At 48.0% G+C, this 14,062-nt stretch overlaps 1 protein-coding gene across 7 annotated transcripts in view; it reads left to right on the top strand.

Annotated features, from left to right (window-relative positions):
* The first annotated feature begins 2,075 nt into the window (after window positions 1–2,075).
* LOC103248558 (centrosomal protein of 164 kDa) overlaps window positions 2,076–14,062 on the top strand; it is an 86,212-nt gene continuing 74,225 nt past the window's right edge. For 3 of the 7 annotated variants that reach the window (XM_008021013.3, XM_038005152.2, XM_008021014.3), the window contains exons 1-2: window positions 2,080–2,240; window positions 12,843–12,945. In XM_008021013.3, coding sequence (XP_008019204.3) covers window positions 12,864–12,945 — 82 coding nt within the window. In that variant the 5' untranslated portion in view covers window positions 2,080–2,240; window positions 12,843–12,863. Of the gene's footprint in view, window positions 2,241–9,901; window positions 9,979–12,842; window positions 12,946–14,062 lie in introns of all 7 variants that reach the window. The other 4 variants (XM_038005154.2, XM_038005155.2, XM_038005151.2 and 1 more) reach the window with 3 other exon arrangements.

Raw genomic sequence — 14,062 nt, forward strand, 5'->3', positions numbered from 1 at the left:
GAAGTTGGGCAAGTAGGAATTTTTTTGTTTTTGAGTTGGAGTGTCGCTCTTGTTGCCCAGCCTGGAGTGCAACGTCGTGACCTTGGCTTACCACAAACTCCGCCTCCTGGGTTCAAGCAATTCTCCTCTCTCAGCCACCCGAGTAACTGGGATTACAGGCATGTACCACCATGCCTGGCTAATTTTGTATTTTTTAGTAGAAGCGGGGCTTTTCCATATTGGTCAGGTTGGTCTTGAACTCCTGACCTCAGGTGATCCACCTGCCTTGGCCTCTCAAAGTTCTGGGATTACTGGCGTGAGCCACTGTGCCTGGCTCAAATAGGTTTGTTTTTTTTTTTTTTTTTAGATGGAGTCTTGCTCTGTTGCCCAGGCTGGACTGGAGTGCAGTGGCTTGATATGGGCTCATTGCAACCTTCACCTCCTGGATTTAAGCGATTCTCCTGCCTCAGCCTCCTGAGCACCTGGGACTACAGGCGTGCGCCACCATGCCCAGCTAATTTTTGTATTTTTAGTAGAGACGGGGTTTCATCATATTGGCCAGGCTGGTCTTGAGTTCCTGACCTTAGGTGATCCACCCGCCTTGGCATCCCAATGTGCTGGGATTACAGGCGTGAGCCACCGTGCCTGGCAAAGTGCTAGGATTACAGATATGAGCCACCAGGCCTGGTCGATAGTTTTTGTTATCAGGTATTCATACATGAGAACCCTCTCTTCATGGTCTTCCCTGGCTCCATTTGTCAGGGTTTTAACACAAATGACTCTATTTTGATTTTGATAATTTTCACAAGGAATATGCTCTGTATATTCCAACAATCTGAGTTTCTCATCCTGGAATCAGCCCCTGAGTGGCACTGGGACTATCCTGAGTCGGCTACATCTCTAGAACCTGTCAGGAGCGGCTCTATGAGCTTGGCCTCATCATCTTCCTCTTCAACTAGCAGCGTCTCTATTTGTCTGTTTTTCCGTTTTCCTATTGATGTAATGGGCAGAACTATCTTTGCCCCTCTTAACTTCTCTAGGAGGTTGGAGACATATGAGAGAAAGGAAGATTTGCCCTCTGTGCAAGCAAAACTAAAACTCTTCGGAATTATATTAGTAGCAACCTTTCTGCCAGACAGGGTGTGTGGAGGAGCTGTAGATTGTGTCCCTTTTTTCCTTCTTCAACAGACTCTTTGAAATAGTTATGACAGACATTACTATACCCATCTTGCAGACACAAAAACTAAACCCTGGGCTTTGGTGAAAAGGTGGATAGTAGAAAATAGGTTTAACTCCTGGTCAGGTGCTCATTGGTTTAATAGGAGCATAGGAGAGTCTTTTTTTTTTTTTTTTTTTTTGCGGGAAGAGATGGGGAGTGGAGGTGTCTCCATTACCTTACATTCACATTTGTTTTGTTGAACAATGGGTTGATTATTGATGGCCACTGTATTATTCACCTGATGTTAATCATACTCCTAACAAATGATCAATAAATTGCCTTAGATAATTCACGTTACTATACTCTGTATAGTCCTTCTCTGCCCTGGCAGAAATCCTCACGTCTAAACTCGGGCTCCTCTTTTTTTTTTTTTTAAAGTAGAGACGGGGGTTTCACCATGATGGTCAGGCTGGTCTCGAACTTCTGACCTCATGTGATCCACCCGCCTCGGCCTCCCAAATTGCTGGGATTACAGGCGTGAGCCACCGCGCCCAGCCAATGAGGTTCTCTTCTAACCTTTTGCGGATTCCCATTATTTATCTTAAACTACACTCCCATCGTGCAACGGAAAACGGACAGAGCTCCTGCGTGCCCCAAGGGACTTCGAGCCAATCCATTGTCAGAGCTCTCAGCCGGCGACCTATTGGCTCCGGCTGGAGGCGGGACTCTCGGTTGCTAGGCGGTACCTCTTCCGGAAGTGTTTGTTGCGCGCTGCAGGGCAACATCCCGGCGTCCCTGGAAGCTGGGGGAGCGGGTGGGTGTTGGGTGGCGTTGGGGGAGCTGCGCCTCGCCCAGAGCCTCGCCCGGAGCCTTCCGGGGTGGGGGATAGTTGAGGACCTCATCGAGGGAGGGGTTGGGCGGCGGGGAAGGGAGCGTGGCGGGGGTGCAGAGGCACGCTCTGGAGCCAACCAGCTTGATGCGCTCGAGTGTGGGCGGGGACTGAGGGAAGAAGAGAAAAACTGACTGCCAGGCGACAGTTCCTCCGTTTGAAATCTCGCCGGCTCCTGAGCGGGCCACCGGGCCCGGGCTGGGGGTCTGGCGGGTGAGTGAGCAGCGGGTCGGGATGCGGGAGAGGGGCACTGGGCACGGGGCGCTGGTTTGCTTGCTCTGTGCATCGTCGGCGAGTGAGGCTAGGCCTTCCGAGGCTTGCTGGGATACTTCTGTGGCAGGCCCCCCACCGGGTCCAAATCCGGGGCTAGCCTAACCTTATGCCATCTTTTAACCAGCTGGGAAAGTTGGAAAGCTTTTTTGTTTTTTTCCTTTTCTTGCACTGATTTAAAAAATCTCCCTCTACCACTGGCACCTCTCTCCTCACTTGGCTTCCGCGACTCCCTGTCGGTCCTCCTAACTCAGTCCTTTGCAGTAGAAAGCCCTCCCTTCTACTTAGCGCACTCCATGTCTTGCGTTATCAGCTTTTCAGCGTTGACTCCCCAGACTACTCCAGCCAGACCTCTTTCCTGAGCTCAGACCTACTTACTGTCATCGTCAGCCTTCCCCGGTCCCTCCGATCTGTTTCTCCTCTTGTATTTCTTATCTCGGTGAAGGGCTTCACCATTCACTCAGCCAAGTCTGTCCCTAGAATTTATTCATCTAATACATGCAACAAACATTTGTCGGACATGTCCTATCTTCCAGGCAGTGTAGTAGGTGGGGCTGCCTATTGGACGAGGCATAGAAATGAACGGAAAATCACAGTGTTCTGGCTTTAGTGCTCTGATTTCCCTCCTCTCTCCCGAAGTTCAAGTCCTGTATTCTGCCTCTTAATTTCCCTAGAATCTGGCCCTTCTTTTCCATCCTCACAGCCACTGACTTAGTTCATAATTTCTTGCTTGTGCTTTCAGGATAACTTCGTAAGTGGTCTCTCTGCCTCAGTTCTTGTCCTCCTGTAATTAGTTCTTATGCAGCTGTCAGAATCATTTATTTATTTTAGAGACAGAGTCTTGCTGTGTTGCCCAGGCTGGAGTGCAGTTGCTATTCACTGGTGTGACCCTAGCACACTGCAGCCTCAAACTCTTGCCCTCAAGCCATCCCCGTCAGTCTCCTGAGTAGATGGGACTACAGGCATGCACCGCCGTTCTTGGCCAGAATCGTCTGTCTGAGCTACAGATCTGATCATGCCAGTCGCCTTTGTGAGATCCTGTGATGGCCCCTCATCATTTACGGGATAGAGCCTCAGTTCTTCCAGGCCCTTTATAATATGCTCTTGCCTATGATTCTAGAGCTCTCTCTTGCCACTTCTCCCACTATCCCTTGCCCTCTGGTCATGTCAGAATGGTTGAGTTCGGTCTTTGGAGTCAGGCATGGATACATATGCTGCTCTACCGTTTATTAGCTGTGAAACCTTGGGCAAGTTTTTTTTTTTTTTTTGAGACGGAGTCTGGCTCTGTCGCCCAGGCTGGAGTGCAGTGGCCGGATCTCAGCTCACTGCAAGCTCCGCCTCCCGGGTTTACGCCATTCTCCTGCCTCAGCCTCCCGAGTAGCTGGGACTACAGGCGCCCGCCACCTCGCCCGGCTAGTTTTTTGTATTTTAGTAGAGATGGGGTTTCACCATGTTGGCCAGGCTGATCTGGATCTCATTATCCGCCCACCTTGGCCTACCAAAGTGCTGGGATTACAGGCATGAGCCACTGCGCCCGGCCTTTTTTTTTTTTTTTAAACTTTGCTAAGCCTCAGTTTCCTTATTTGAAAAGTGAAGATAATCTCTATTTTGCTGAGAGGATGAGGTGAGATGATATATATAGAGCACTTAGTACAGTTCCTGGAACATAGGAAGTGTTCAGTGACTATAAACTTTTGTTGTCATAATTAATTCTTTGCACCCACCATATGCTTTTCTTTTTTTTTTGCCTTTGTGCATGTTGTTCCTCTGCTGTGAATTCCCTTACTCCGCTTATCCTGGGGAGCGTCTGCTTATCCTTCAAGAACTATCTCAATGTCCTCTACTCTGTGAGGCTTTCCCTGATCTTCCTAAGATTATTTGCCCTTACCTTTGTGTTCTGTTATATATTATGTTACTTCCTTTAATGCATGTAACACATTTTGTAGTCATGTGTTTACGTGTTTGACTTCCCAGGTAGGCTGAGCTCACTTTCAGGGCCATGTGTAAGCAGGTTTGTAGCCCTAACACATCGCACAATGTCTGGCCCATGTGTGGATGTTCCATAAGTGATTAATTGGCGCAGTGACTCACGCCTGTGATCCCAGCACTTTGGGAGGCCAAGGTGGGCGGATCACCTGAGGTCAGGAGTTCGAGACTTGGCCAACATGGTGAAACCCCATCTCTATTAAAAATACAAAAATTAGCCAGGCGTGGTGGCAGGTGCCTGTAATCCCAGCTACTCATGAGGCTGAGGCAGGAGCGTCACTTGAACCTGGGAGGCAGAGGCTGCAGGGAGCAGAGATCGCGCCATTGCACCCCAGCCTGGGTGACTCTGTCTCAAAAAAAAAAGAAAAAAAAAAGTGATTACTTAATGTCTGAATGGCCTTAACTTATATTGCCTGGTTCTGGATATGTCCTTTGGAGCAAGGTAGAATAAGCCCTTTAAATATGTGAATAGCAATAATAATAATGTATGTGTCTAACATTTATTGAGATCTTAGTATATTTTAAGCACTTTACATATATTGAATCATATAAGTCTCACAACACATTGTGATGGATATTGTTGTTACTCTCATTTAATAGATGAGAAAACTGAGACTGCCCAGCTAGTAAGAGGCAGAGCTGGGATTCAACGCCAAGAATGTTCCAAAACCTTTGCTCATTACCACTGCGTAATCAACTCTAACATGTTCCACCTTCTCCCCATTGCCTTCTCCAGTCAATCTTTTCTGTGGTCAGCCTTCTTTGTAATAGTTGGAGCAGGATGGAAGAAATAAATATACAGGGAACCCTCATTATGCCTATGAGTATATATGCTCTGTTAGGGTGCAGATGTGCAAAACTCTAGCTATGCTGACAAAGTACAGAGCCAGGTAGCCACGATATTGAAGGACTGGGAAACAGTGATACGTATTGAATGGAAGGGAACTGGGAATACTTAGCTTACTTTAGCTAGAGAATCCTGGGGTGCCCCCCGATGAACAGAAGGCAGACTTGAGGTATCAGGGAACATTTTTTAGAACCTGATTATTGGCTTACTATTAGACCTTCTGGTAGTTAAGAATTATCTATGGAATTGAAAATAGAATCTATAGTACTAGCTAAATTTGTGTAACATTTTCTGTATACAGGGACTGTGCTAGGCACTTTATAAGTGTTTCATTTTACTCTCAGGCTTTTAAATTTTTATTAAGATTGTTTGAATTATACACATGGAGTTGTTGAGGCTGAGAGAGGTGAAGCACCTTGCCTAAGGCCATACAGCTGCTAAGTGAGGGAGCTGGAATTTGAATCCAGGTCTTCTGTCTCCAAAGCTGGTACTTTGACCACTATGCTGTCTGTCACTGAAAGCACAGAGAGGAAAATTTTAGTATGGGAAGAAAGATGGACCAGAACTACTGAGGGCCTTCCTAGCTCCTGAGATTCCGTGTGTGTGTGTGTGTGTGTGTGTGTGTGTGTGTGTGTGTGTTTTCAGATAGGGTTTCACTCTGTTGCCCAGGCTGGAGTATGGTGGTGCCATCATAGCTCACTGCAGCCTGTAACTCCTGGTCTCAAGTGGTCCTCCTGCCTTTGCCTCCCACTTTACACTCTTTATGTAACTCTGTCTTCTTTTCCATCTGATCACATAGCTCCTGCCTCAGCCTTCTGAGTAGCTGGGACCACAGGTGCATGCCTGGCTTTCTTTTTTTTTTGGGAGACAGGGTTTCACTGTATTGCTCAGGCTGGTCTTGAACTTCTAGGCTCAAGTGATGCTAGGCCTTGGTCCCCCACAGTGTTGGGATTACAGGTGTGAGCCATCACACCTGGCCTATTCCTTGGTTTTGTATTAGCAGTTACAGCAGTAACTGAGCTCCGACAGCTTACATAGGCTTATTTTAGGCTTCATTGGAAAATTCCAGAGGAGGAGACCTGGCCCTCAGAAGTTTGTGGTTTAACAGGAGAGGTAAAACACATTTTCATGAAAAAAGTAATATTGGCTGGGCGTGGTGGTTCACGCCTGTAATCCCAGCACTTTGGGAGGCCGAGGCGGGCAGATCACCTGAGGTTGGGAGTTTGAGACCAACCTTACCAACATGGAGAAACCCTGGCTCTACTAAAAAAATACAGAATTAGCTAGGCGTGGTGGCACATACTTGTAATCCCAGCTACTCAGGAGGCTGAGGCAGGAGAATCGCTTGAACCCGGGAAGTGGAGGTTGCAGTGAGCCGAGATCATGCCGTTGTACTCCAGCCTGGACAACAAGAGTGAACCTCCTCCATCTCAAAAAGAGAGAAAGAAAGAAAGAAAAAAAACAGTAATATTGAGAGTAATCTGCCTGGGAACACATGAAACTTATGAGCTCAGTGCTGAGGTGGTTCTGGGTTGACGGGTGAGGATGAGGTTGGCCGGGAAGGCTTCCTGGAGGAAATGCATGAGCCACTCCTTTTTTGCCTGATTCTGAGATTGGTAGGAGATGCATGAGTGCAGTTGGATGACCCCTCCCAACTCTGTGGCTCACAGAAGGTCTCAGGCTAGGCAGCAAGTAGATCTCACTGGGTTTCATCTGATCTGTTGGTAACTGCTATATAGTGAACAATGTTGAGGGTTCTGAGGCCATGTCTAGGGTGCCATGATTGACTCGTGATGTCCCTCACAGTTTTAGGCCTAGAGGAAAATATTAGGACATGTCCTATTTATTTGCCATGGCAGATCTAAGGGCTGCTTTTTTTTTTTTTTGGACATAGAGTCTCGCTCTGTCTCTCAGGCTGGAGTGCAGTGGCGCAGTCTCAGCTCGCTGCAAGCTCATCTCCCGGGTTCACACCATTCTCCTGCCTCAGCCTCCCGAGTAGCTGGGACTACAGGTACCCGCCACCATGCCTGGCTAATTTTTTGTATTTTTAGTGGAGACAGGGTTTTACCGTGGTCTTGATCTCCTGACCTCGTGATCCGCCTGCCTCGGCCTCCCAAAATGCTGAGATTACAGGCGTGAGCCACCGCACCCGACCGAAGGGCTGCATTCTTATTTATTTATTTATTTATTTTAGAGACAGGGTCTTGCTCCGTCACCCAGGCTGGAGTGCAGTGGTGTTAGAGCTCATTGTAGCCTTGAACTCCAGGACTCAACGGATCCTGCCACCTGGGTCCCCCAAGTAGCTGGGACTACAGGTGTGTGTCTCCATGCATGGCTGATATTTTAAATTTTTTTGTAGAGACAGGGTCTCACTGTGTTGACCCAGCTGGTCTCAAACTCCTGGCTTCAAGGTGATCCTCCTGCCTTAGCCTCCTAAAGCCCTGTTATTACACGTGTGAGCCACGGTGCCTGGCCCAACGGCTGCATTCTTAGACATCTCATCCTCTCTGTTACCACTCCAGCTCAGGTTACCATTGCCTCTTACCTAGCCTAGCTCGTGGTTTTCTACCTTATCTCTGCATCAGCCCTGATTTTCTTCTTTCCAATCTGGCCTCTGCTTTAGGGTGTACTCTTAGTAGCTTCTGGAGTACTTTTTCAAAATGTGTTATCTAGAAAAACCGTTTCCTGGCTTCCATTTCTCTCTTTTTTTTGAGACAGGGTCTTTCTCTGTCACTGAGGCTAGAGTGCAGTGGCACAATCAAGGCTCACTGCAGCCTTGACAACCTGGACTCAAGTGATCCTCCCACCTCATTCTCCCACGTAGCTGGGCCTATAGGTATACACCACCACACCTGGCTAATTTTTAAATTTTTTTTTGTACAGGGTAAGACAGGGCCATCTTAAGTTGCTCAGGGTGGTCTCGAACTCCGGGGCACAAGTGATCCTCCCTCCTTGGCCTCCCAAAGTGCTGAGATTACTGGCGTGAGCCACTGTGCCCAGCCCTAGTTCTCTTATGATAAAGGCCAAGTCTGCATGGCCTGGCTCCCACTGGCCTCCCCAGCATCATCTCCAGCTGTGCTGCTTCTCGCCTAGTGTTGCCTTCTGCTGAAGGACTTTCTCATGCGTTTTTTAGAACACACTTTCCTTATTTTCTTTGTCTAGTGAATACCTACTCATCCTTCAGTTCTCAGTGTAGGCATCATCTAAATCAGGCTTATTTCCTTCAGAGCACTTTGGTTCTAATTATACATTTCTCTGTGACTGGTTTGTCTCCCTCCCTTTCCAGACTAGCTTAAGAGTAGCAGCAGCTGAATCTGGTTTTAATCACGATTGCATCTCTAGCGCCTAGAAATAAATGCACGTGGTAGGTACCCAATAAATATTCCTCGAATGACTAGATGATCTTTAGTAGCCATCCTGCTACTGCATACAGGCAAATAGATAGGACTTCTCTTCCCATGTTCCTTTTTTCTTTAACTCATTGCGCTTTTGGACCTGTCCTTGCCCACATCTTTTCTAAAGCCAGAAAAGGTAAGGAAAGAAGGTAGAATACAACTCATCCATATTTTAATTTTTTTCTGGCAGAACATTTATTTGAATTTGGATGATCCATGAATTCAGATTTTCCAGAGTTTTCCTGATCTTAAATAGTTAAATATATCACCGGCTATGGTGGCTCATGCCTGTAATTCCAGCACTTTGGGAGGCCAGGGCCGGTGGATCACCTGTGGCCAGGAGTTTGAGATGAGCCTGGCCAACATGGTAAAAACCCATCTCTACTAAAAATCCAATTAGCCGGGCATGGTGGTGGGCGCCTGTAATCCCAGCTACTTGGGAGGCTGAGGCAGGAGAATAGCTTGAACCCGGGAGATGGGTTGCAGTGAACCAAGAACACACCACTGCACTCCAGCCTGGGTGACAGAGGGAGACTTCGTTTCAAAAAAAAGAAAAAAAAAGGTAAATATAGATAATTACATATGTAGCGAATTAGTTTTTTTGCCATGCTGACAGAGACTACCTGTCCTGTGCTTTCTGGAGATGGGATGAATCTAGGGGATAGTATTTCTCAAATGCAGAATTTCTCAAATTCTCTGAGGTAGTTAAGACAGTACCTCATATAGAGTACATGCTTGAGAAGTGCTTATTCACCCAAATGTTCAGGCCACCACTGGGCCCTTCCTGCCCATGGATTCTTTCTTTTTCTTTTCTCCTCTCCCTAAGAGGATTAAAGATTCAGGTGACTCTGTAAGCCACCGGGCAGTGGGCCCCATCTGCCACCCTGGTTCCTGGTCCTTTTCTGCTCAGCTTTTTAGAGTCAGCAGTGGTCAGGCCTACGTCACCTCTGTGCGTGTAGCACAGTGGGGCATCATGTCTGCAGGATGTTACGGGTTCTTCTGAGGGTCGGTAGCACTTTCCTACTTCAGCTTATGTACTGCTGAAAGAAGCCCTTTTTCTTTGGTGTTTTCCTCCTGCTTGGAGGTGGCATGGTGGGAATGAGAGGGGCAGAAGCTGGCTTTCTTCAAGTTCAGTGCACTGACAAAGGGAACCATGTCTTGTGAGTCCTAAGGCAGGACTCTTCTGTTGCCCACCTCTTAGCTATCATGGTACAGAGAGGGGGACCACAGTAAACAGTCCCTGATGGATCCTTTGTTGCTTGTCAGGGGTCTCTAGGAAACTTGGAATAGATTCAGAGTCTCCAGATCCAGCCACTTCCTGAATACTCTTTCCAGGCCAGATTCTGACTTTTTTTTTTTTTTTTTTTTTTAACCAGAGAAATAATTTTATTTGGACTGAGAGCTGGAGAACGAGCATAGGACCCGAGACAGCATATTGGGCTAAGGAGGAGAGGTGAGGTTCCAAAACGGCAGTCAAAGCTCATCAACCGAATGGACTCTACTTCCCAGCAACTTTGCACTTAGTGCAACTAACAGAAGGCCTGCTGGGGAATGTATTTGCCACTGAATTCCCCAAGTATGCCAACATTACAAAAAAGATAGAGGTTTTTCATCGTTATTAAATTTCCACAAACCTCCCCAATCACAAGTATTATAAGCAGAAGTTAAAAAAAATCACATTTTACAGATCTCAAACTTGTCCTCAACATTTAGTTCATCGTCTTCAAAAAAATAGCTCCCCTGCTAAACTCGTTAACTCGTATGATCTATCCAAGCAGCAAGAAGATGGCCAGGCCATGGCAATCCTCTTCCCATTTTCCCTAGCCACTTAGGGCTCAACAGCAGGGTGAGGCTCAGGTGCGGGTAGGGGGTGGGGAGCACAAGGGCTACTCTCTCCCAGTGCAGCATGGCATCTGAAGCTTGATGGGGAAAGCAGAACTGGTGAGACTTGAGGGAAGGGTCCAGGGCCTGTATTTAGTCAGAGTCACTGCTGGAAGAGGAGGAGGAATGCTTGCCATGCTTGTGGTGCTTGTGCATCTTTTTATGAGCTTTCTTCATTTTCTTCTGCCTCTTCTTGTCCACCATCACTGCTGGTTCGACCATGCCAGGAGCCAAGGGATTCGCAGGAGGGATTCCAGGGGCAGGCGGTGGGTACGGAGGAGGGTAGGGACCCGAGGGTTGGCATCCTGGATACGCTGGCTGTGGCACAGGATGAGGGGCCCCATGTCGGGGGAAAGCTGGATTGCCCTGGGGAGCTCCTGGGGGAGGAGGACAGGGGCCTGGGGGAAAGGGTGGGTTGATAGGTGGTGGGTGGGCAGGATTGGAACCTCCAGGGCACCTAGTGCTGAGGGGGATATGGATTTGGCCCTGGGTGTCCGGCGTTGGGATTCCACATGTTTAGGTGTGTCCTCCAGCCTTTCCACGGTCCCCTGGGCTTGATGCGTTCTCCCAGATCCTAACCTTTTTAATGGCTGGGCCTTTCTGCTTGAAGAGGGCCATTTCATCCTTGCTGCTCTAGGAGGAACAGTGGCAGCTTCTGAGGAAGTGGGGACTGGAGAGGTCAGGACTTGTGGCTCCAGACTCCTGTTGGTCACATCTGGTGTGGCCAACTGCTCTGCAGGTCGGGGAGGTGCTCTGAGCAGGGCTGTGTGTGGCAGCAGTTTCCCAGGCGACCTGCTTCATTCATTCAGCACGGGAGCTGCCATGGGGAGAGTTGGTGGGAACTGGGGTCCTGAGGTAGGGGTGGGAAGAGAGGAGCAATTCTAGAAGTGCACCGACTTGTCAGTTGAAGAATTTGGCGCCGCCCCATCCCTGGAGCTAGAAACCTTGGGTTCTGTCTTAGCTTGGGCTGCCATAACACAATATCGTAGACTAGGGGGCTCAAACAACAGAAATCTCTTTTCTCATAGTTTTGGAAGCTGGAAGGCCCATATCAAGGTCTCTTCCGGGTTCCTGCCTTGCAGACAGCTGCCTTCTTGCTGTGTCCTCATATGGCAGAGACAGAGCTCTAAGCCACTAGGCAGTGGGCCCCATCTGCCACCCTGGTTCCTGGTCCTTTCTCTCTTTCTCTCTTTTTAATCCTATCAGGCCATTTAACCTTAATGACCTCATTTAACCTTAATTACCTCCTAAAGATCAGTCACATTGTGGATTAGGGCTTCAATATGTGAATTTTTCTTACTTTGAGAGGCTGAGGCGGGAGGATTGCTTACACCCAGGAGTTCAAGACCAGCCTGGGCAACATAGTGAGACACCATCTCTGTAAAAAAAAAAAAACAAAAAAACCCCCAATATATACGTATGTGAATTTTGGAGGGATGTAGCTCCTTTCCACTCTTTCCCTCATATCCTGGTCCTGTTAAGCTTAACATCACTGGGTCCGTTCTGACTGTCCCTTCTTCATTCCCCTGCTTCTGCCCTAGTTAAAACCCTCATCATCTTGCCCCTGGGCAGCAGCCTCCTCAGGTGGTTTTCCTGACACCAGTCTCTAATTTCTCCAATCCAGCTGTGCCAGTCCTGCCAGAGTTCTTATCCTAAAAAAAAGGCCACCCTGTGATGCTTCGTTTCACCAGAGCCCTCAGCGCCTCCCCTCTGCGGTAGGACAGGGTGGAGGCTCTTCAGCATGGTCTGCGAGGCTCTGTGTGAGCAGCCGGTCACACGCTGGTATCCGCACTCTGGAACACCTGTCTGTGCAAGATGCTCCCTCTGTCTAGAACGCCTTTCTCCACCATCGGAATTCTTGTCAGCCTGCCTTCCTTCCTTTCTGTGGGGGAATTTTTTGCCCTTATCTTAGTACTCCCAGAACAGGAAGCTTTTTTCCCTTCTGCCGCTTTTGAGGTCGTTCCCGCCACTGGATTGTAAGCTTCCTGAGGGCATTTTGGATATGAATCGAGACATCCAGATAGGAATATGTGTTGAGATGGGGGTGTGCCACGAAAGTGTGCTGGTGTACGGGTGTCTGTGTGCTGCTGGTTACTTTGGTGTCCCTAGGATCTTCTACTTGGTGTTTCTGTGTTGTAATTGTTTCTTCTCTCTGGGGGAGGTACAAAGTCAAACTCTTGACAGAGCCAGGCTTGAAGATGTTTTGTGGTTCACCAAGTGTTCATCAAGCCTTTGGGAGACCTTTCCCAGGCGCAGAGCCCGTGAGCCTTGAGTTGTTGGTTTCACCCTCCACTATACCTGGCACTTGGGAAGGCCCTGGCCAAATTGCTGTGCAGGGTCTGGTTTGATCCAGATGCTCCATGACCCAGCGCCATCTTTTCCCCTATTAAGCTTGGTCACTGATTTTCTCTTTTGGTGGGGGTCTCTGGGATCTAGGTGTTTGAGCCCAGATGAGTCATGGCTGGACGACCCCTCCGCATAGGAGATCAGCTGGTTCTGGAAGAAGATTATGATGAGACCTACATTCCTAGTGAGCAAGGTAACAAGTCTGCGAAGAGGCCTCTGGTGTATTGTGTTTGTTTTTTGAGGACAGGGATTATGTCTGGTTTATTTTTGTTCTTTCAGTGCAAAGTATGGTACATGTACAGAGTTGCTTAGTGTATTTGGGTTAGGTCAGATGTGAGCCTACCTTGGCCTCTTGCCTGTTTTTTTTTTTCAGTTTCTTTCTGTTGCCCAGACGAGAGTGCAGTGGCGTGATTTCAGCTCACTGCAACCCCCGCCTCCTGGGTTCAAGTGATTCTCTCACATCAGCCTCCCGAGAAGCTGGGACTACAGGCGTGCACCACCACACCTGGCAAATTTTTGTACTTTTAGTAGAGATGGGTTTCACCATGTTGGACAAGCTGGTCTCGAACTCCTGACCTCAAGCGATCTGCCTGCCTCTGGCTCCCAAAGTGCTGGGATTACAGGCCTGAGCCACCATGCCCAGCTCCTTGCCTGTTTTTGTAAATAAACCTTCATTGGAAAACAGTCACACTGGTTTATGTATTGTGTGTGGCTGCTTTTATGCTATAGCTGCAGAGATGTGTGGCTGTAAGAGAGGTATATGACCCACAAAGGCTAAAATAGTTACTATCCGGTTGTTTACAGAAAAATTTGCTGTCTCTGAGTTACAGCAATGATTAGATTTAAATGGAAACATATTAGGGGATATCTAAATACAGTGTGTTCTGAGACCAGGGGAAACCCAATTTCCTAAACACAAACTTAGAGCAGAGTTTTCTAAACAACAATAATAACATTATTAATAACAATAACAACATAACTTATTATGTGCCAGCCTCTGTTTTAAGCACTTTACATGTATTACCTTATTACCTTTTTTTTTTTTTTTTTTTTTTGAGACAGAGTCTCACTCTGTCACCCAGGCTGGCGTGCAGTGCTGTGATCTTGGCTCACTGCAACCTCCCCTTCCTGGGTTTAAGCAAATCTCATTCCTCAGCCTCCTGAGTAGCTAGAACTACAGGTGCCCGCCACCACACCTGGGGAACTGATTTTTGTATTTTCTGTGGAGAAGGGGTTTTACCATGTTGGTCAGGCTGGTCTCAAACTGACTTCAAGTGATCTTCCCACCTCCGCCCCCCAGAGTGCTGGGA

Source organism: Chlorocebus sabaeus, chromosome 1, assembly GCF_047675955.1.
Source record: "Chlorocebus sabaeus isolate Y175 chromosome 1, mChlSab1.0.hap1, whole genome shotgun sequence".
Lineage (NCBI taxonomy): Eukaryota > Metazoa > Chordata > Mammalia > Primates > Cercopithecidae > Chlorocebus > Chlorocebus sabaeus.